The 21,495-nt window shown below is 42.8% G+C and overlaps 1 protein-coding gene across 1 annotated transcript in view; it reads left to right on the top strand.

Moving 5' to 3' along the window:
• Window positions 1-21,495, top strand: part of Adamts16 (ADAM metallopeptidase with thrombospondin type 1 motif 16) — a 106,396-nt gene that overhangs the window by 63,645 nt on the left and 21,256 nt on the right. Inside the window, exons 12-18 of the mRNA XM_021208625.1 lie at window positions 1,597-1,745; window positions 2,501-2,673; window positions 4,371-4,501; window positions 5,904-6,027; window positions 6,582-6,826; window positions 10,698-10,836; window positions 18,424-18,550. Of these exons, the coding sequence (XP_021064284.1) occupies window positions 1,597-1,745; window positions 2,501-2,673; window positions 4,371-4,501; window positions 5,904-6,027; window positions 6,582-6,826; window positions 10,698-10,836; window positions 18,424-18,550 (1,088 nt within the window). The remainder of the gene's footprint in view (window positions 1-1,596; window positions 1,746-2,500; window positions 2,674-4,370; window positions 4,502-5,903; window positions 6,028-6,581; window positions 6,827-10,697; window positions 10,837-18,423; window positions 18,551-21,495) is intronic.

Raw genomic sequence — 21,495 nt, 5'->3', positions numbered from 1 at the left:
ACAGTGTAACCTCTGCAGCTGACACAGTGTAACCTCTGCAGGTGACAGTGTAAGGGAGGACATTTTCAGGTTAGGTACAGCTCAAATTGTCAAAGTCCTGTATCCTGGGTGTGTGGTGTCTTCAGCAACAGGATCTCACGTTCAACATCTAAGGGTCAATCAGTGGCAGCTGCCATACTTTCTATTGTTTTGAAAGTCACGCGGCATACCTGGCCGACCATTCTAGATAGGATTTTCAGTGCCTGGTACTGAGGTTTTTGTTAGTCTGTGGTTTATATGGGAAGCATTGTCAGCTTTAATGGCATAAGGTCCTCCAAGCTACACATACACACACACACATACACACACACATACATACACATTATATATGTATGTATATGCATGCATATGTTTATATTTATTGTGTATAATTTTAGGTAAATAGAAAATAGCATGAGTCCTGGAGACTCTATGGAACAACCTTGGTATTATCTGTCCCTCTTTGCTCCTTCTCTTTCTGTATCAACCTCCCTATCTATCTTGAGTCCCTGTCCCCATTTTTCCATTTCCTGCTTCATGTCACATGTATCCTGCTATCTCATATATATTTATTGAAACAATTTTCATGGATCAATAATGGTCAGCTGTCAGTAGCTGATTTGACAGTTTTTACCCCGTACATCAGTAATAAGCAACTGAAATCATGTTGTTTCTGTTTTTTCAGAAGTAGCACTGCTTTCTCCCAGGACTCAGATTTTGGCTCAAATCCTAGACATGGCCCCTTTGCATGCACCTACTGCCCATAAGCCAGGCTCTGTCCATTGAATGAAAACAGCAGCCAGGGAAGGTATTTGTCTTCCCTCTTCTCAATAGATATCCCACATCACTGTGTCCCTTGAAGTCAATGTCATACTATAGTACTATCAGGGTCCCAGACACAGGATCAAAAAGTCTGTGTGTATATGAGGAAGGTGAAGGTGCCACTCGAGGTTCAGTCATAATTGAGGTCAGTGAGCCATCCTTTTACAAAAGAGGAACAGACCATCTCTAGACCTCATGGGAGGAGGCAGAATTCCTGAGCAATTGCCTCACCTGGAAGAAAGTTGGCAATAATCTAAGCTGCTCTAAATGAACAAGCTGGAGTCTTGGAGCCCAGGTGTGTCGGAGTAAAATCCAGGTGCCGACCAGATATGACAAGGTGCTGAGTCCCAGGTCTCCCCCAGCTAGGCTCTTCCCCTGGACACTCTCTTCAAAATGAAAGCTGAGTAAAGAACCTTGTCTGTGGAAGTCAGGGGTCACAATTTCAGAGACGGGAGATCAGACCAGATGTTCATGTAAATATTTCAGTTGTGTCAGCCCTCCTTCGGGAGGGAGGTCGGGCTTCTGCGGTGAATGATCCATGCATCTTCTCTTTGCATGCATTCCTAAGGTGGTGCTGCATTTGGGAAGATAAATAAACACTGAATGTGTCTTCAGTGCATGCCACTTGAGTGTAGAGAATCCAATGTTTGCATATTTTACACAACCCCTCCCCCTTGGTGTTACAAAAGTAATGAAATGAAACCACCTATGCAGGACACCTGTAGACTACTTTTAATTTATATTTATAATGTTTAGTGGTGCCGTGGAGGACAGTGTGTTAAGTACGGTGATGAAGGCCCAAAGCCCACTCATGGCCATTGGTCAGATTGGTCCCCCTGGTCTCCCTGCTCCAGGACCTGTGGGGGAGGAGTCTCTCACAGAGACCGACTCTGTACCAATCCCAGGTATGTACATGATCTGCTTCCTTATGAATGAACCTTTCCACAGCACCCAAGGTTGCTGATACAGGCACTTACACATGACTGCAGGGAACATTATTGCTTTTCCATCAAATACATTCAGGTTTCAACAGGCAACCTAATTTCAGCGACTAGACTCAGAGAGACCATTATCCAGCTTGGGAAGTAAAGTGTTGTCCGGCTCCTTTCAGAAATAAGTCATGTTAGTCTCGTGCTCTTCTCTGTAAATCATGATGCACCGAAGTCAACATTTGCTCCATCGTCCCCTTGTGTATGCCTACCCAGGCTCATGGGGATTCACCAGTAACCAGCAGGTTCATGTGCTGTTGGGTGATACTCTGACTTGACCCAGGCTTATTTTCCTGGCCTTGTCACAAGGAATCTGGCAGTAGAAAACTGATGTTGGCTTTCTGTCTTGGTATCTCTCTCTAACCAGAGGATCTTGGAAAGTCACTCTCTTTCTCTGTAGCAACTCCCCAACCTCCTCTATAGGGCATGAAGGGCAGCTCACTTTCCTGCCTCTCCAGAGGATGCTGGGGATCAAGGAACAAGTGCATACAAGCCTGAATCTTGAACTCCACCTTGTCCTCCAGCATCAGGACCATAAACACTCAGGATGGACTCAGGAAGATACTTCTCTTCAGTGCCTACTCTTGAGTATTAATTATTAGCAGCTGTGTCACTCCCATTGCACATAATGTCCAGGAAGAGCTGATCTCTGGCTAAATTATCCATTCCAGACCTTCTCATGGAGGGAAGTTCTGCCAGGGCTCCACACGCACTCTGAAGCTTTGCAACAGTCAGAAATGCCCTCTGGACAGTGTGGACTTCCGTGCTGCCCAGTGTGCCGAATATAACAGCAAGCGCTTCCGAGGGTGGCTCTACAAGTGGAAGCCTTACACCCAGTTGGAAGGTAAGTGTCCAGTCCTACCCTCTAGAGTGCTCCATGATTTGTTGCCTGTTTCAAATACATCATATGTTTTGCACTGCCATGTTCAAATGGGCAGATAATCTAGATCTAGGAACCCAGCCATGCTTCTTTGTTGGGACTGGTTTGATCTGGCCTGCCCCACTGTCACAGCATCTTACCTATATCAGACATGTAGTCGGAAGTCCACAGGCTAGATTTATTGAATGAGTAGTTACTGAGAAAGAATAAGAATGGCAGTATTTGTGGTTGGTATTGTCATAATAGCATAGCCCACAACAAACTTAAATATTAAAAGCTGAAAGAAAATTTTAGTCTGCTTTATTAAAAAGTGAATGATTTTTTCAAGTATATTATAGCAATGAAGTCTTATTCTGTAACTATGCAGTAAGAAATTTATGCCTGGAATGAGTTAGGTTTACACTTACCAGATGGAGAAAGTGAGCATAGTATTATGATATAGTATCTAAAATATAAAAATGTTGATAGTTCAAGAGGCATGATTCGGGGTATAGTTAAAGAACATTTAATTACCTCACTGTTTAGAGCTGAGAATTCTGTCCAGGCAAGTGGCACAGATTCTGGGGAAGCAGAAAAGCTGAGACAGTCCATCTGGCTGTACATCTATCATTTCAGTCCATATGTTCACACAGTGAATTCTCAAAATTACTGAACTCTAGGTGGGGAGTTGCCAGCATTCTCATACACAGCAGATTTGGTTTGGCCCTTCTGCATAAACTGTAAAACTGAAGCCCACAATAAACATAGCCCTGGGCCAGAAGAAAACCAGAGTGGGATATGACAGAAACAGAACTTAGCTGCTGTGACATCAGGAAATGTGTGTGCTACCCCTAACTTTGCAAGACTGTGGCATATAATCATATTAAGCCCATGCACAAGAATCTGTGAGTGAGTCTTAGGCCCAAGAAAGTTCCCAAGTCAGTGAAGCTTTCCATATTCAGCTTTCCCAGTTTTATCCAGGGAGAAGACAGAAGGTCCCTACAAAAGCTTCAGTTACATATAGGAACTGTAAGGCCTTGAAGCATGAGGGAGCTCTGATCCCCAGGGCCTTGTACAACAGTGTTCCTATAGAACACATTGAATCCTGGACTTTTAGCATTTCTTCTACCAATTTAAAGACACCTTTTAATATTCATAAGAACTTTACATAGTGTTAGAAAACACTACTGATCACTTTATATTCCTGAAATGCAGTCTTTATATAGCAGATTGTAAACACCGTACATAATCCAGTCAACAAATGCTTACTGAATATCTACTATGTACCAACAACTATATAAAGGAAATATTAGACAACAGGTACTAGAAAAACTAACAGTGAAACATTAAATAATAATAATTATAATGGTAATAGTAATTTTAAGTGTTTTACCAAAGATGAACATCAAAATTTCTTTACAAGGCCCATAATGGTGGCACACACTAGAGGCAGGTAGATCTCTGTGAGTTCAAGGACAGCCTGGTATATTAGCATATTCTAGGAGAGACAGGGAAACCTGGTGAGGCCCAAATCTTAAAAACACAAAATGTCTTTGAAATGTGTTGTTCTGTGGGATTTATTTTAGGGGGTAGACAACCAAAGAAGAATCTGAACCTTGAGCGAACATCACCGAGCTTAAGTGTCTTTCTTATGTGTGTTTGTGTGTGTATTTCTTTTTAAGATCAGGACTTATGCAAACTCTACTGTATCGCAGAAGGATTTGATTTCTTCTTTTCTTTGTCAAATAAAGTGAAAGATGGGACTCCATGCTCGGAGGATAGCCGTAATGTGTGTATAGATGGGATGTGTGAGGTAATAACGACCGCTTATTCATTCAACAAACGTCTCCAGACAGTCTGCTTTGTGCCAGGCATCCTGTGAGGGCTAGAAAGCCAGACATATGAAAGGAGCCCTTCCCCTCCAAGTCCCAGCCCAGGGGGAGAAAGCCAGAAGAGCTCATGTTGATGGCACTGCTTTGTGATGGAGGTGTGTACGGAGCATGAGCAGAGGGGAGAGCTGATTCTCAGATGCGGGTCTGGAGCATTTGTGGGCACCTAGGAGGAGGGAACATCCCCATCTGAGCTCTGTCTCAAAGGGTGCATTGGAGCAAGGGTGCTAGGAGCAGAGCACTGTGGCCGGTGGGGTGCTCAGAAGGCAGCTGTGTTCTTGGGGTGCTGAGTGGATGAAGGCACGAACAAGAATTCATCCAGGTGACCACTACTATGTAGATTAGGAACTGGGTTTGGGAACAGCAGACCTCTACGGAGCAGTTTCTGGGCAGTGTTATTGTCAGTCAGTGAGGTCGCTTTTCAGCTATCATAATGATCTCCACGTGATAGACAGTGCAGATGAGATGTAGCAGGGCAGGGGAATTCAAGCATCCCCCAAATTCCAAAGTCTGGGAAACCAACCCAAAAATCCATAAGAAATCTGTGAAACCTAAATTCTTTTAGTGGTAAAATCTTCCTTGCACTCATGTATTCCTGGTGGTCACGTTCTTCCTCCCACCTCAGGTAGAGATTTGCAGTATAATTAATGAGTAATCTATACAGCAGGGTGTCAAGCCCTGCAGGGAGTCATACCCGATAGCAGACTGGATCAAAGTGACCCTTCTACACTCACACGACAGCATTACAAAATATGTCTGGCCCTGAAAGTTTGCAGCAATGGGACAAAGACTATGATTGCTTTGTTTCTGAGTGGATTTTATTCTTTCACATACCTTGATAGGAAATACGAAGAGAGCAAGAAATATAGGGATGGTAATTAGTGCCTCAAATTCTGCAGCCTTGCATAGATCTAAGCTCTATAAATCACTGATGGGAGAGTTTCTGTGCAGTGGCAATAAGTTTCAGTTACAAGTCCACTTCTGCAGAGCCTGTGTGAATACACTAACAGCCAGCTTACCAAGTCAGTATTGGCCTGAGATTTACTCTAACACAGTCCTCCAGCTTTAACTTAGGGCCCGAGCGCCACACCTGGGGAGGAGTTGCTACGGGAGACAGACAGATAGCACACCACAAGAAAAAGATCCCAGGAGACCAGGACCAGCCATGCTGTGCACATACCAGGATCCATCACCTATTTGTTAACTACCCCATGCTGGAAATTTCTTTGGCTGGAATGGGAGGAAGATTTTGTCACGTGGTTGGTGATGTTGTCGCATGTATCATCCTTTCTTTCATGAATCATTATGACCTCGTGGGGCCTCCAGAAGGTTGGCTGTGACAATGTCCTTGGATCAGATGCAACAGAGGACTCCTGTGGAGTCTGCAAGGGGAATAACTCGGACTGTGTCACGCATAGAGGGCTCTGCAGTAAGCACCATCCCACCAACCGTGAGTACCTGAGTCACGTACGTCTGTGCAAGGAGGGATTCAGCCAGAGATTTTGTTGGGTGGTGCTAAGGGAGAGGAGACAGAGGATGCTTAGAGGGCTGAGGTCTTTCAATGGAGGCTTTTCCTTTTGTCAATCTGTGCACTGGGTGACCCTTTCACAGGGGTTACCCAAGAGGATTGGAAAAGGCTGATATTTACATTCTGATTCATGCAGTAGCAAGATTACATTATCAAGTAACACCAAAAACGATTTTATGGTGGAGGGGTTACCACACTATGAGCAACAGTATTAAAGGGTTGCAGCGATAGGGAGACTGAGGACCACCGACCTGGAGCTTCTGATTTTACCTGGAAGTGGATAGGAGGTTCTTTGATTTAAAGTGATCTTAGCAAGACTGCACATCACAAGATTACTCCTCCAACCAATGATGAAAAGGGACACCAACGGGTGTCTATATCGGAACTAGAGGCAGATCCATCGGTTCTCAACATGGACTCTCACATTCAATTTTGGAGAAGCTAGATTAAACTAAATACTGCATTCCTCTATCCAGAGTACTACCACATAGTGACCATTCCCTCTGGAGCTCGGAGCATTCACATCTACGAAACCAACATCTCTACCTCCTATATTTCTGTGCGCAATTCTCTCAAGAGATATTACCTGAATGGACACTGGAGTGTGGACTGGCCTGGGCGGTACAAGTTTTCGGGTACCACCTTCAACTACAAACGGTCCTACAAGGAGCCTGAGAGTTTAACATCCACTGGACCAACCAATGAAACGCTGATTGTGGAGGTAGAGACCAGCTTTTGGTTCTGGGGCTAATGAACTGGAGCTCTTGTAGCATTGTTGTGGTGGTTTTAATTGGATGCATGCAGAATTGTGGCGATCAGAAACAGGAGCAACCCATGCAGCAGGCTCAAGGGGGCAGTAGACTTTGTGCTATTGTCTTTACTTTCTTGGTTTAGGAGCCTGCATATGTACTTACCTGTGTTACAATAAAGTCTTTATTAGTAGATCTTAGGAGTGGTAGCTGTTTTATTTTAATTAATATTTTAGTCAGCATACCACTTATAGGTTTTGTTATGACATATCTGAACACGTATGTCCTTGGGCTTGTATGTCCTTGGGCTTTGTTTGTACTCATTCCCACACTGCCCTTTCTCCCCCAACCACATAGTCTCCCTTCTTATTTAAGGTCATGGCTGAAGAGAGAAAGATGATAGATAAATAGAAATGTATAGATGGATATACATATATAGGTGATGATGAAGATAGAAGATAAATGATACATGATAGATAGATGATAGATAGATAGATAAATGATAGATAAATGATTGATAGATAGATGATAGATGATAGATAGATAGATAGATAGATAGATAGATAGATAGATAGATAGATAGATAGATAGATGATACATGATTAGCAGAAATCACATAAAAGTGTGATTCTGTCTCTCTTCCTACTCCTGTGGCTTGATTCCCTTCTTTCCCATTTTATTACATTCATTCTGTCACCATATCATTCTTTGTTGACTTTCATATCATGCATGTTTGCATATGTACGTATATGTGAAAATCCCATATATGAGAAGAAACAGAAATATTTTGGGGTGCTTATTTACTCCTATTATGATCTCAAGTTCCATCCATTTCCCCTAAGTAACATAATTTCACTTTTCTTTGTGTCTGAACAAAGCCGGGTTGAGTAATTTACCACACAGTCCTTAGCCACTTGCCTGTTGATTGCTATGGTGACTGCATCTCTTGGCCAATGTGGATAGTCTTACAATAACCAGGGGTACACATGTATCTCTGTGATGTGATGGCCTAGATCCTATTTTTTTTTTCATACATCAAGGAGGACTGTAGCATGTGGTACTCTAGGGTTCGTTCTCTGAAGAAACCTTACACTGCTTTCTACCATGGCTGCATTACTTTTCTTCCCAACAGCTGTCTATCCTCTTTCCCTATAGCCTTGACATTTATCAACCATCACTGTCCCTTGATTTCTTGATGATAGATATTCTGACAAGAATAAGAAAATTAGAGCAGATTCAATTTGCATTTTCTTGAAGACTAATAATGTTGGACTCATTTCTAAGTTTGCTGGTTATTTGTCTATCTTGCTCTTGTTGATTGTCAATATTGTTCATTTGCTCACTTATTGATTAGATACTTTGAGATTGGGTAATTAGCTTTATGATACTTTATGCATATTATTCCTCTCTCATTCTTTTTTTCTTTCATCATTTCATTCTTTATCTGGGGCATGTGAACAAAGATTTTCTATCACCTTCTCTCCTCTGATGGATGATGCTGTGCTATTCTTTTTTAATTGATTTTTTTTTCATAGACTATGTTCTGGTTGTGGTTTTTCCCTCCCTCAATTCTTCCCAGATCTCCTCACCTCATCATGCAGCAAATTCCATTCCCTTTTGTTCTCTGTCATTACAAAACAGCAATCTGATAGAGACAATAATAGTAATTTGTTTGTTTTATCCTATTCTGTTCTGTTTATATTTTATCTCTCTATATTTTTTAATATTATGCAATTCCATTTGTCAACTTTGGCTATTTCTTTAGCCGGGGTTGCCTGTTTGAATCGTTTGCCTACAATTATGCCATGAATGTAGTCTATGCTTCCTTCTAATAGTTAAAGCCATTGATACATTTTGTGGGGTTTGTTCTTTCTTTATTCCTTCCTTTCTTCTTTTCTTTCTTCCTTTCTTTCTTTCTTTCTTTCTTTCTTTCTTTCTTTCTTTCTTTCTTTCTTTCTTTCTCTCACTTTTTCTTTCTTTCTCTCTTTCTCTTTCTTTCTCTTTTTCTTTCTTTCTTTCTTTCTCTCTCTCTCTCTCTTTCTTTCTTTCTTTCTTTCTTTCTCTCTTTCTCTTCATCTTTCTTTCTTTCTTCATTGCTTGATTGCTTGTTTAATAAGATGAGAGCTCTGAGTCTAGTTTAAGTGTTCTACACTTGGATATGCAGTTCCTCCAGCACTATTGAAATGCTATCTTTTCTCTGGTGTATGTTTTGGAAACTTTGTTGAAATTCAGGATTCTCTAACTGAAAGAGTTTATTTCATTCTTTATTTTACTTCATTGGTCTCTATGTCTATTTTTGACCTTTACTAAGCTGGTTTTGCTACTATGGCTCTGAAGTATAAGCTGAAAACCTAGGTATTATGATACCGTCAGCATCGTTCTTTCTGTGTGGATCGCAATACCCATCCAGGATGCTTTATGCTTCCAGAAAAGTTTCAGTATTATTTCTCATATCCTTGTGGAGGATGTCATTGTAAGTTTGACAGGGGTGGCACTGCATCTGTAGATCGCTGTTAATGGTGTAGCCTTTCTCATCATATTAATACTGCTGGACCATCAATTCTTTATCCATTCTGGTTTCTCTTTCAATTTCTTTATAAAGTGTTTTGATGATTTCGGTATTTGGTCCCATCAGCCATATAGTTTCCTATATTCCTAGAAGTTCCTTTTAGGTATTATGAATGGAATTATTTTCCTGACCTCTGTGTTAGCATATTTGCTATTTGGAGAAAAGCTTCTGATTTCTCTATATATTTTCAATGATTTTCATTGGATGCTGATTTATTCTGTCTCTTGGATCGTATTTCTGTAGGTATCAGTTAAGTTCCTATGATCTATGTGTGGTATAAGTCTGTGTTTTCTTCGTTGTGCTTTTTCTTTTTGTCTGAATGTTTTATTTGTTACCATGTTTCCACATTCGTGGAAAGCATGGTAGTGAGGTCACCCATTGTTACTGTAGCTGGACCAATCAATGTCTTTAAGTCTATTTATATTTGTTTTCTGGAGTTGGGTTTATCAGTGTTTGGTGCCTGTGTATATAAGATTTCTATATTACATTGGCAGGTCATTTTCTTTTTTATATGTCACTTTCTTCTGTATCTCTCCCAATTTTGGCTTTGTGTTAGTTTATCAGAGAGCATAGCTGTCCCCGGCCATTTTCAGCTTCACTTCCATACCTTCACTTTCAGTACAGAAAGTAGTGGGTATTTCTTAAAAACAAACAAACAAACAAACAAACAAATAATCTAGTCTTACCTTTTACCTCAACCAGCTGCTCTACAGCTTCCAGCTGGACAGCTGGAGACTCACTGTTGAGAGGGATTGATCATTGAGTCCTGTAATTTCCTGGGCTGTTTTCTTAGTAGGCTCATTTCTTCCCTTTCTTTCTCTTGTATTCATATTGGGTTTCCCTGGTGTACTGTGTGAGATGTTCCTATGTCTCCTCATTTTGGGTCTCTTCCCATATGAAAATTATTCTTTCCCGTGTGCTTGTGATGGATTCTGCCCACCTTCCTTTTCTATATGTTCATTTTCTTTAAACATCCTCTACAAGTGTTACCAATGGCCATGCCAAGCTTCAGCTGGTTCTCGTCTTGAAATGACTTTCATTCTCTATAGTTACTACGGTACTTATTTACTCATTCATTTGTGTGTATCCTCCCTAGCTTCAGAAAAAAATTGTGTGCTGCATGTGTCTGATACACTTTTAGAAAATAAACAGTATTTTGTCAACATGGTTAGTTTTGTAAGCTATTATTTTATATAGTTTAAAGCAAAGTCCTTATCAGTTTGTCTTTGACTTTACTGTATTTCACTTTATGTCTTCTCTTTCTTCTTCTGTAGCTTTTGTTCCAGGGTAGGAACCCTGGTGTGGCCTGGGAATTCTCCTTGCCAAGGTCAGGGGCTAAGAAGACTCCAGCTGCCCAGCCCAGCTACTCGTGGGCTATTGTACACTCAGAGTGCTCCGTCTCCTGTGGAGGGGGTAGGTCACTTATGCTGCACCAGAGATGCGATGTAGATACTGCATGAAATCAGGTCAGAAAGATATGAAGCATAGGTATAGAGCTAGATTCTTAATCCATGCTTATTAATGAAGTAAACTGTAAAGTAATTTGCCATCCCCTTGTATACTCAGATCCACCAAGAAATTTTATGATGTCATAAAAACTTGTAATGACAATGAGAAGAAACATCACTGCAGAAAACCATAGTAGATAATAGAATTACTACTTTAGTATCACAGAAATTTAAGAGTGTGAGATGCAAGAAACAATTCCGTTTTTTATTTGTTGGGGTTTCCTTTGTAGTTTAATATATCATCTGTTTTTAGAGAAAGTTTTATGGGCTTCTGACTTGATGTCGGTAGGTTTGCTGTCTGACTCTTAGGTTGGGTGTTCTGAGGGCACATTAAGTCCCTGACCATGTGCATGTGATGAGGAATGTACACCATTTATAAATCATAGATTATACTGAAACTTTTGTGGCTGGGTTGATGCAATTTCACAACCTCTTCCTGTTTGCTTTCTATTATTTTGGCAAAAGACCATGGCAAACAGTGCCTTGGAGGAGAAGGGGTTTCTCTTAGGTCACATCCAGGTCCTAGTCTGTCACTGTTTGTGGGAGTTTAGAGTATTTAGACCCTTCACATCCATACTCAAGATCTGAGAGCTTGCTTGTGCTCACCATTCTTAAAAAGCTCATGACCCACTGCCTAGGGAACCCAACATATACAAGCCCTTATTGAGACTCTACCCAGGTGAGTCACTTTGACAATCAAAGCTAACCACCTTACAAACCATACTCTCTCTCTCTCTCTCTCTCTCTCTCTCTCTCTCTCTCTCTCTCTCTCTCTCTCTCCTTCCTCTCTCTCTTCTCCTCTTCTTCCTCTTCTTCCTTTTTCTCCTCCTCCTTTTCCTCCTCCTTATATGAATAATCATAGCTGCTGTAACAATTATGTCATGGCAATAAGTCAGAGAAATCCAATAAAGAAGTGGGTGGTTTCTTCCAACACTGTCACTCTTGCATTAGTAGGTACTTCTTTCCTGAGTGGTCACTATATCTCTACATGGGGTCCATAACTGAGCATGACTGTTGGCAATCCCACTCCTGGTGTTCTATGGAGCAGCTTCTAGCACTTTGAGAACTGGCCAACCGGGAGGAAACTTCCAGTCCAGTTCCAGCTTGCTTTATCTAGGTCCTGTGATCACAGATGTAATGCAATGACGGATTGCCTTCAGAATGGAATTTTTAGTTACCCTAAGTCGGTAAAATCGTTTAATATGTTCATGCTGTTGGAGATTTCTAAAAATTGGATGTTACCTGAAAATAGCTCATTTTGCCTGGTATAAATCAATATTAGAGAATGAAAATCTAACACCAGCATCATTTCATAGTTCCAGTTCTTGACAAATGATTAACTTCCCAGGAATCTCATAATAGATCTTGAAGGTTGCCCTCCTTTCTTAATGACTTTGCACAGGAAGAATATTTAGATTCCTATATTCTGTGTTCTCAAGATCATGGCTTGTTCAGACTTTCCATTATGCTGGGTTATTAACATCCAACCATCATCTTCTTAACTATCTACAGATAGGCAGTGCCAAACTGGGAGGACATTTGGAAATATCTTCATCTTCATAAATTCTGCCTGGCACCAGGAGGAGGTATCCTCCTTCTGGGATTATGAACAGCCATGTTGTCTTCTGTGATGGGCCCGGTTCCATAGGGAAATGATGTCCTGGCAGCCATGAGCAACCACTGCCCTCCACCTTCCTGTCTGGCTACTTTGTTGACTTCTTATTCTCCATTTTTTATTTATGACCTAACCAGACTTTAGTTCAATTTTCCTGCTCTGCCAGGCCTTAAATTGACATTCATTCAGCCCCTGGGATATGTCAGGGGAAGCCAAGAATCTTGTGGTGATCCAGCTGATCTGGTGGTGTCTGCTCCTGGAAGGGAGACTTAAATTTGGTGCTGAGCTCTTGTTTGCTGTTCGCCCCATAAAAGCATCAGCTTTTCTTCAAGTGTTTATAAAATGTAATTTTTTCAAATATTTTTTTCTGTGATTGAATTGTTTCAATGTGTCTCAGCCAAGTAGTCATAAGCTCCTTTTCCATATTGAAATGTTTACAAAGCAGGGCTCGTGGCAATGGTCCAAGGTCTCCAATATGCAGTGGGCATTTCTGGAGATGAGGCTTTTCTGTTGGATGAACACATTCACCTAATTCATGACTCAAGTTTCCCCAACAAGCTTTAAGACTAGTTTTATAAACCTCTCATATATTTCCTTAATACTCTCTTCTTGGATAATATTTCTGGAGCTTATAATTTAATTAATTGAGGAATTAGATTTGGAAAATTGAAGAGAAGCCATTAGCAATCTTGACCTTATTTTATTACTTTCAAATAATTCCTTCACTCGTTCATGAATCCCTCCCCTCAGCAAATGCTAAAACTAAGATTGGGGATTCAAACTTCCTAAAGCTAACCAGGTAAATGTTAAGAGGTCCAGGAGACCATAGATTAATTCCTTCTGTGTCTGGATTGGCAGTGACATCTCAACATACTCCTTGAATTTCATAAAAAATGGATCAGTGACTTTTTAGTTGGTAGACAATAGCAGTGAAGTACATCAGGACAACTGCAACAAGAAAGTAGGTGTTTGTATGAACCCACTATTTTGTAGATGTATGAGGCCCAGGGTTGGGCTCTGGGCCTATGAAAGTGCTGCTTTTATGCATTTTTAAAAAGATTTTAACGTGTGTGTGTGTGTGTGTGTGTGTGTGTGTGTGTGTGTGTGCAGTGTACATGCACACACAGAGCCTGAGGAGGCCAGGGGAGGACTGAATTCCCAGGATTAGAAGTTCCACAGATGCCTTTATAGGGTGAACAGCAGTGATTATGAACTACTAACATAAGTTTTGGGAAATGTACTGAGAACTTCTGCTAGAGCGGTATGCACTGTTAGCCAATGAGCCATTCCTCTAGCCCTGGTTTTGTACATGCTTGATCCACAAAAATACACTCAGTCTGGAGGGAAGCTTTGTCCATGTATGGTAATGGAAGATTGTAACCCTGTTCTATGCAGTGGTCAAGAAGAGTCCCCAGACACCCAGAGAGCACAGTGTGACATCAGGAATATGTGTCCTATAGTGTTACAGAGATAGCTTTTGGGGAGCAGCGGCATCCTACTGCTTTAATTGTTTGTACTTTTGTATCTGGTGTCTGGTATCTGATTCTGGTGTCAACTTGATTCCAACTCCACCCTCTTACCTTTGCCTCATGTGCTGTCACATTTGAAAGCTCAGAGTAACTTCTCTCTCTTGAACTGCACCAGAAGAACAGAGTAATGGAGGTAAACTGGAAATTATTCTAGATCTCAGTCACCTTTAAGCAGATCTACTACAAATAACTCTGTACCTTAGGCCATGAGTCTAATAAATTCAAAATGAGTTTTCATTCTCAATCCTATCTTCCTACCTCCTGAAGGAAGGAAAATAAGGGAAAGTGAAAAAAAGTGGTACTTGTTCTGGAGAGGGAAGACACTTTTTTCAGTAGATCTAAGTTGGATCCATCTGACACAGATTTCTTCAAGGATGCCTTGAAGTTTAGAGCAAAGCTCTACCATTATCTACAGACAACTATTCTCTTTGAAAAACAGCTCTAGGACTGCTATTGGGCCATAGTGGAAAATGAACATTTGACAATATAGGACATCAGGTTACCATGTGACCTGAACTGCCCATTATGATCTGAGTGTTATTGGGCCCATCAAGTCATGAAGAAGGATGTGCACAGTAGCAGTGTATTATAAAATGGAAGTGATATATATGAAATCAGGCCTGAGCAGGTCCTGAAGGCACAAAGAAATTATACAAAGAAGTTGCCCAAATGCCTGTGGTTTCTACTCCTGTTACAATGCCATCTGCTGCCCAGCATGCACCTATAGCCTCATGGAGTGTTCCCTATGACCAGCTGACTGTAGAAGAGAAGACCCAGACCTAGTTTACTGATGGTTTTGAAGGCACCACACAGAAGTGAACAGCTTCAGTGTTACAATCACTTCCTGGGACAACCCTGAAAGATACAGGTAAAGAAACATCTTTGCAGTAAACAGAACTGCAGGTAGTACACATGGTATTACAGTTTGTTTGGAAGAAGAGATGGCCAGATACATGATTATTCACTGACTCATGGTCTTTAGCCAATGGATTGGCTGGATAGTCAGGGATTGGAAAATTGGTGAGAAAGACATCTGGGGAAGGAGTATGTGGATAGACCTCTCCAAATGGACAAAGGATGTGAAGACAGTCGTGTCCCATGTAAATGCTCATCAAAAGGTGATTTCAGATGAGGAGGAGTTCAATAATCAACTGGATAAGATGTCCCATTCTTTGGACAGTCACCTCTTTCCCCAGCCATCCCTGTCATTGCTCAATGGGCAAATGAACAAAGTGGCCATAGTGGCAGAGATGAGGGTTATGCTTGGGCTCAGCTTCCACTTATCATCTTCCACTTACCACTGCTGAGTGCCAGATCTGCTAAAAGCAGAGACCATCACTAAGTTTCAGATGTGGCACCATTCCTCAAGGTGACCAGCCAGCAACCTAGTGGCAGGTTGACTACCCTGGACCACTTCCTCCTTTGAAAGAACAATGTTTTATTCTTACTGGAGTAAATACCTATTCAGGTTAAGGATTTGTTTTTCCTGCATGAAATGCTTCTGATAAAATCACCACACAAGGTCTCATGTTAATGCAACTAACAGCGTAGAAAATTAATTTCACTAGAGATTAGCAGAGGGAACGTTTGGAAGAGATTAAACTAAGCTACTCTGAGGATCCTCCTGCAGGGGTTGCATGCATGAGGAATTCCTGAGGATGGGCAGGGTGGAGAGGGACACAGTGAAAGCACAAAAATTCATAGAGGGTAGGGATGCTAAGGATGTTTTCGTCATCCATGCTGAGGCGAGGAGAAGGGTGCACATTCTGGACTCTGAAGGCTGAAAATGCAGAAGTGTCGCTGCAAAGATGAGAATCCAATTATTTAGAAAGCCTAGGAACACACTGAACTCAAGACTAGGTTCATCACAAACATATTGCAAGCAAAGCACTCTAAGACTAAAAGAAAGCCATTGATCCAGAGTTGGCCTTGTTCTGCCCTTTGCTTGGAAATTTAAACAGGTTCTCATCCCTCACCCTTTGTCCATGTAGCTGTCTGCATGAGTGTCACTCACACAGTTGTATGTTGTAAGTGGCCCCCGAGGCCCTTCCCAGTTTCGTTCTGTGGTCTTGGTCAATCGATAACATGTAAGATAAATCAAGAGTAAACAGGGAGTTGGCTGACCTCACAGACCTTAGCCAGTGCTTCCTTCATGCTGTGGACTCTCTGAAGCTGAGCCTCTTATGGAAGAAGAGATAAATAGGGAGATAGAAAAAGATATATGCTCCAGAAGATGTACGGAGACCTAGAAAGGCTTCATCACCCACAGGCCAATAGACTGGGTAAAGTGTTGGGCTTCAGCCATTAGCCATCTGTCCGCAATTCTCCAGCTTTCCCTGGCTTCAAGACAGCAGGAAAGTAGTTCACTTTCATGAGGGACAAGATGTATGTGTCAGAATTATTTAGTAAAGAAGACAGTGGTCCCTGGTGAAGCAGGCAACACTTTCCATTGTGATTCTTCAGTGAGAGTTCTTCCCATACATGCTGTATCTATGCATGTTCCCCAGGGTACTTTGTACACACTCCGATACTTCTGGCATCTCTAGTGTTCAAGAGTCACTGCAGAAAAACAATTACCCCCAAAGAAACTGATTCCAAAAGAAAAGCAGTAAGTACTCTGAACACAGAAGCTAAGAATGGCCAGAGGAGCACCTCCCAGGGGCACTGAGGAGGAAGTCATAGCAGCAGTTTGGAAGATGCGTTGAAGGGAATTAGTGGAAATAAAATCCCCTAAGACTTGAGACTGGGGACCAGGGACCATGAACAACCCCACCCACACATATGGCTTTAATCATAGGAATCTTGTGTAGGAGAAGAATTTCTGTTAACAGAATTCTCAACCCTACTGGCATTTATAGGCTGAAGTCAACATTCTAACAGTGCAGGGATGAAAACAGAAGACCAGACGATAGTGGAAAACAACTGCAACTCTTGTATCTATTGCACCATTCACAGCCTTGGCACACAGAAAAACAACTTTTACCCTGCACAGGGACCCTGTGCCCACCAACTGAAAGTCTCTTGCACCTTGATCTTCATTGGGCCATTCAAACCCAGGAGCATGACTCACCCCTTGTAAATCTAACTCTGCAGGGAAGGCTTTTAGCCAGATCCATCCTATCATGATAACCCTTTTCTATCAACATCACCTTCTGTTCTTGTTGCCATGAACTCAGTCTTAAGATATACTCCTTCCTTCTTCCTGTTCCTTCTATATTTTGCCTTTTATGATTCTTTCCATGCAAGCCACCCACACTCCCTATTGCTGTGCTCAACCAAGGACCTCTGCTCATCTTACAGCCCTTGTGATTTCTGTCTGCCAACTTCACTTTTGAAAATTTCCAGGCAGAAACCCACGAAGGTGCTTGAAGTCTTTTCTCAGCTCAGCTTTCTTGATACCATGGCACTCAACAGTTCACCATTCATTCCTCTTGTGTCTTTAAGACATCGGGGCTTCTTTCCGCTGCCCCAACATCCATGGCTTGTCTCTACATCTTCATCATATATAAATAGGATATATAAATAGGAAGGTGTATTATACAAGAGACTAGCTGCTTGTAAAACAGAAAGAGTGGCCACAGGTAGTCTCCTGTAGGTCTCTGAGTCACCTTGGCTTTCCAAAATCTTAGAAAATACACAAAATTTCAGAAGCCTTTGGTGATAAGGAATATAAGCAACTCATATAAGCATGTGATAACCAGTTAAATGTTCACTGTGGCAAAGTATGCCAAACCATCTCCCCCTTCTTCTTTCAAAGACTCTTGCTCAGACTCCAACTGTTGACGTCTAACAATAGTAACCTAGCTGAATATGCGTACTGCTTCAGATACCTTGGGGACGGTCTCATATATCCAAGGAACACAAGGTACACTCAGTCTAAAGTGCTCTGACTAAGGAATTAAGATAAGGAATGTCCTGCATTGATTTGGGGGAGTGAGAAGCAATCTGCCAGGTAAAGCAATTGACCAGGTAAGCCCAGAGTCAGGGCAATGGAGAACAGTATTCCAGATATAGAGCACATCAGGAGGACAGGCTGGAGCACGGGAGCACATCACAGATCAGCAGCACAGCACCACTCAACTTTAGGAAGTCTGTTGAGGAAAGGAAATTCACTTGTAGAATAGTCATAGCCACCAATACCCAACAGAGCCAAGTAAGGACACAAGCTGGTCAGACAGTGACCACACCCATTTCAGGGATATCTCTCAGTGTGCATCATGTGACAGGGTCGCTCACACAACCCTTTCAATCATACCACATTCACTCAAAGTGGAGTTGCCTTCCACAGTGCTTGATTTAGGCTTTTCAAAAGAATTTTAAGTCTTCAACACGCCCTCCCTTTCCACAGGCAAGATGAACTCAAAGGCAGGGTGCTACAGAGACCTGAAGGTTCCGGTGAATGCATCCTTCTGCAACCCCAAGACACGACCTGTCACAGGGCTAGTGCCCTGCAAGGTGTCAGCTTGTCCTTCCAGGTAAGAAGTCTCAGGGTTCACAGGTCACTGGAACCCTTGCGTCTAGAGAACAAGAGTTGATCATTGCCAGACCCTGGTTCATTGTGGCAAATTGGCAAATGGAGCAAAAGCAGCCTGAATGGAGGGCCAAGACAAATGTCTTTGGGGTGATAAATAGCCTGAAAATCCTTTCACCTGTAAAAGAGAGTTCTTCTTGTAACGTCCTGTTGTTTTTATGAGCATGTGCTGTGGTGCTAATGGTGGCTCCTCCCAAAGCTTGCGATGGCAGTCACCACTGCTTACTTTTTACTTAGTGAATGACAGGTACTGGTAATGTCACACCCAAGGCCTGCCCAGCTTGTAAGCTATTTGGAACCTCCAGTTACACTCATGTGCACAGGCGAGACAAGTTGTCTTCATCTCCTTTCTGCCTTCAAGAATCCCACTCCTCTGTTCTCTGAGATGTGGGGTTAGGTAATTTCCTGAGAGACAGGAGCTCCTGGCCATGTAAGACCTCATCCTGGGGCTTCACTGTCTTTGTCTTTATGGGGGACAAGTCACAATAGGAGGTGAAAAATCTCTTGAGATGATGAAATTCTCTCTTCAATGAGTCAGAGAATCACAATCCAAAACTACCTCTATGTAAAGATTCACAGAGTAAGGCAAATGGGTCCCCAGTTTGGGGAAACAATTTGCTAAAGCATGTGACTATCTATGTCTCCAAGTCAACCCAGTACATGAAGGTGAAGGGCTGGCTCTCGCTCCACTCCCTTTAGAACTCCAAGTGAACCTGGCCTCCCTCTCAACATAGCAAGGGAGACACATACAATGCTTAAAAAGCTTAGCGTGTTGCCTCCAAGGTAAGAGCCCTCTCCAGAAGATATCCTCTCAACAGTGATGTCCCCAGAGCCCTACCGCCTTTCTCGGCCAACATCCCCACGTCAGCCATGATTCTTTGACATCAGAGTCTGCAGCTGTTGAGCCAGATGCCGGTCAGAAGTTACACAGGGTTTGACAAACTTTTGGTCATAAGGTCCCCTGGATGTCATCCTAGGATCTGTACTACGATGAAAAGGTGGTCCTGGAGTCCATGGGAACTGGGAACAATACTTTTTAATAGCACTGGCCTTGAGGCTTGCCTGTGAAGCCCAGAAGACTGGTAAAGGCAACTACTGGCCACCTGTGATTGAAGAGTCTCATGGACTGAGCTGAGCCAGAAGGAAAGAGCACACCATGCCACTGGCTTGCTGTGGGCCTGCCCTGGTCTTCAAGTGCAGTCATGTCAAGCCCGGGACGTTTAAGACGTGAACCTGATGGCCAAGTGAGAAGCAGAAACAGGTCACTGACTAAGGAAGGAAAGGAGGCTGCCACTGGAGGGAAAGAGGGCTGAGATACAGCAGGCCACCAAGGACACTAAATGAAGCCAGGACAGGTGTCAGTCAGTGATCTCAGTGGTAGCTAATGCAGGAAGGAGTCCATCATGAGCCAAGCTCAGCTGCCACGGGCTAGCGCAGGCAGGTATGTGGGAGAGAGTGGAGGACGATGGGGCAAGTGTACAGGAAACCGCCCAATGTGAGGCGCTGCTCAAACTTCCAGAAGCCCACCTGTGCTTGTTGATTGTTCTCATGGATGCCAGGCTCCTTGTCTCCTGGAGAGGGTGGACAACTGTCCTCTGGGAGGAAGAGGAGTGGAGACCTGCCCTCTGGCAGCCTTGCTTTACTCTGGCAGTGGAACTAGTATCATCAAGTGTCATGTCCTTGAACTGGAGTTAAGGCTTGTTAGGAAAAGGTTCAGAGGGGCCTGGTCAGAGTTCTGAAAGGACAAAAGCCTTGTCATGTGCAGTGCCAAGATGTCCCTTTCCTATGGACAGCTGCCTCTGCACTGTGTGCCCTGTGGACAGCTGCCTCTGCACCTGTGTTCTAGTTGACACCACTAGCTGACAGGAGGGTCTTAGTTCCTGGTAATCATATGGGATCACTGATGTGTGTTATAGTGCCTTGCTGCTTACAGAAAAGTCACTGGTATACCAGGATAGTGGTGACTTTTTATTCCCGCCTCTTATACAGAAAGCCTGTGAATACCTTTCTGGTAGTTCCAAGTGTACTTGTGATCTCTTTACCTCCCTGTGTGGTTTACTGACACTCTCCCCATCCTTCCTGTTCACTGGCTTTGTTCTGAGGCCACAAACCACCCATAGTTTCTGTTATTGCTCTTGATGACTCTCTTTAATACAGGGTATAAGATCGGATGCTTCATGTTCAGCTTGCAGGAGGATCCTTAAGCACACAGACTGGGACTTCAAAACTATCTTAAATCACTTAATCTGTAACTTAGGTGATAAACAAGACAGATTCTAGCGCTAAGAACATGGGCCTTCAGGTCAGGTCAGCATTGAGACCCTCCTCTGCGGGACCTGGACTCCCGCTGAACTCACTCAGATGGGATCCCCCCAGAGCCATCAGTCTCTGCCAAGAGCAGGGAGTAGGATTCCAGAATGGGACAGAGTGGGAGTCTGTCTAGATAGATGTGTCCAGACTCGAGCCAGCTTAAGCACCATGGCTTAGGTAAAAGATACGAGCTAAGCTTCATCGGCTGGAATGGGGCAGCTGACATTGCTCTGGACTCTTCCTGTTCATTGTTTCTGCTGTTGGTCCAGTCAGGAAACCCAAATCCCTGACCCACATCCCTGACTCATGCCTCATCTTAATGTAAGTCAGGAGCTGTGTCACTTGCTTTCAAATCATGTGATACGTTGCCTTCTGGTTCACCCACGTATCTAAACGGAGAAGCTCAAGTGTTATTTATCTGAACTGTAGTTTTCTTAACACGAGTACAAATAGCATACCTTCCCAGTAGATGAACTCAAGACAGGTGAAAATGGCCGGGCGTGGTGGCGCACGCCTTTAATCCCAGCACTCGGGAGGCAGAGGCAGGCGGATTTCTGAGTTCGAGGCCAACCTGGTCTA

This window comes from Mus pahari, chromosome 11 (genome assembly GCF_900095145.1).
Source record: "Mus pahari chromosome 11, PAHARI_EIJ_v1.1, whole genome shotgun sequence".
Lineage (NCBI taxonomy): Eukaryota > Metazoa > Chordata > Mammalia > Rodentia > Muridae > Mus > Mus pahari.
Note: the sequence above shows the minus strand (reverse complement) of the source record. Positions and strands in the feature narration are given on the sequence as shown.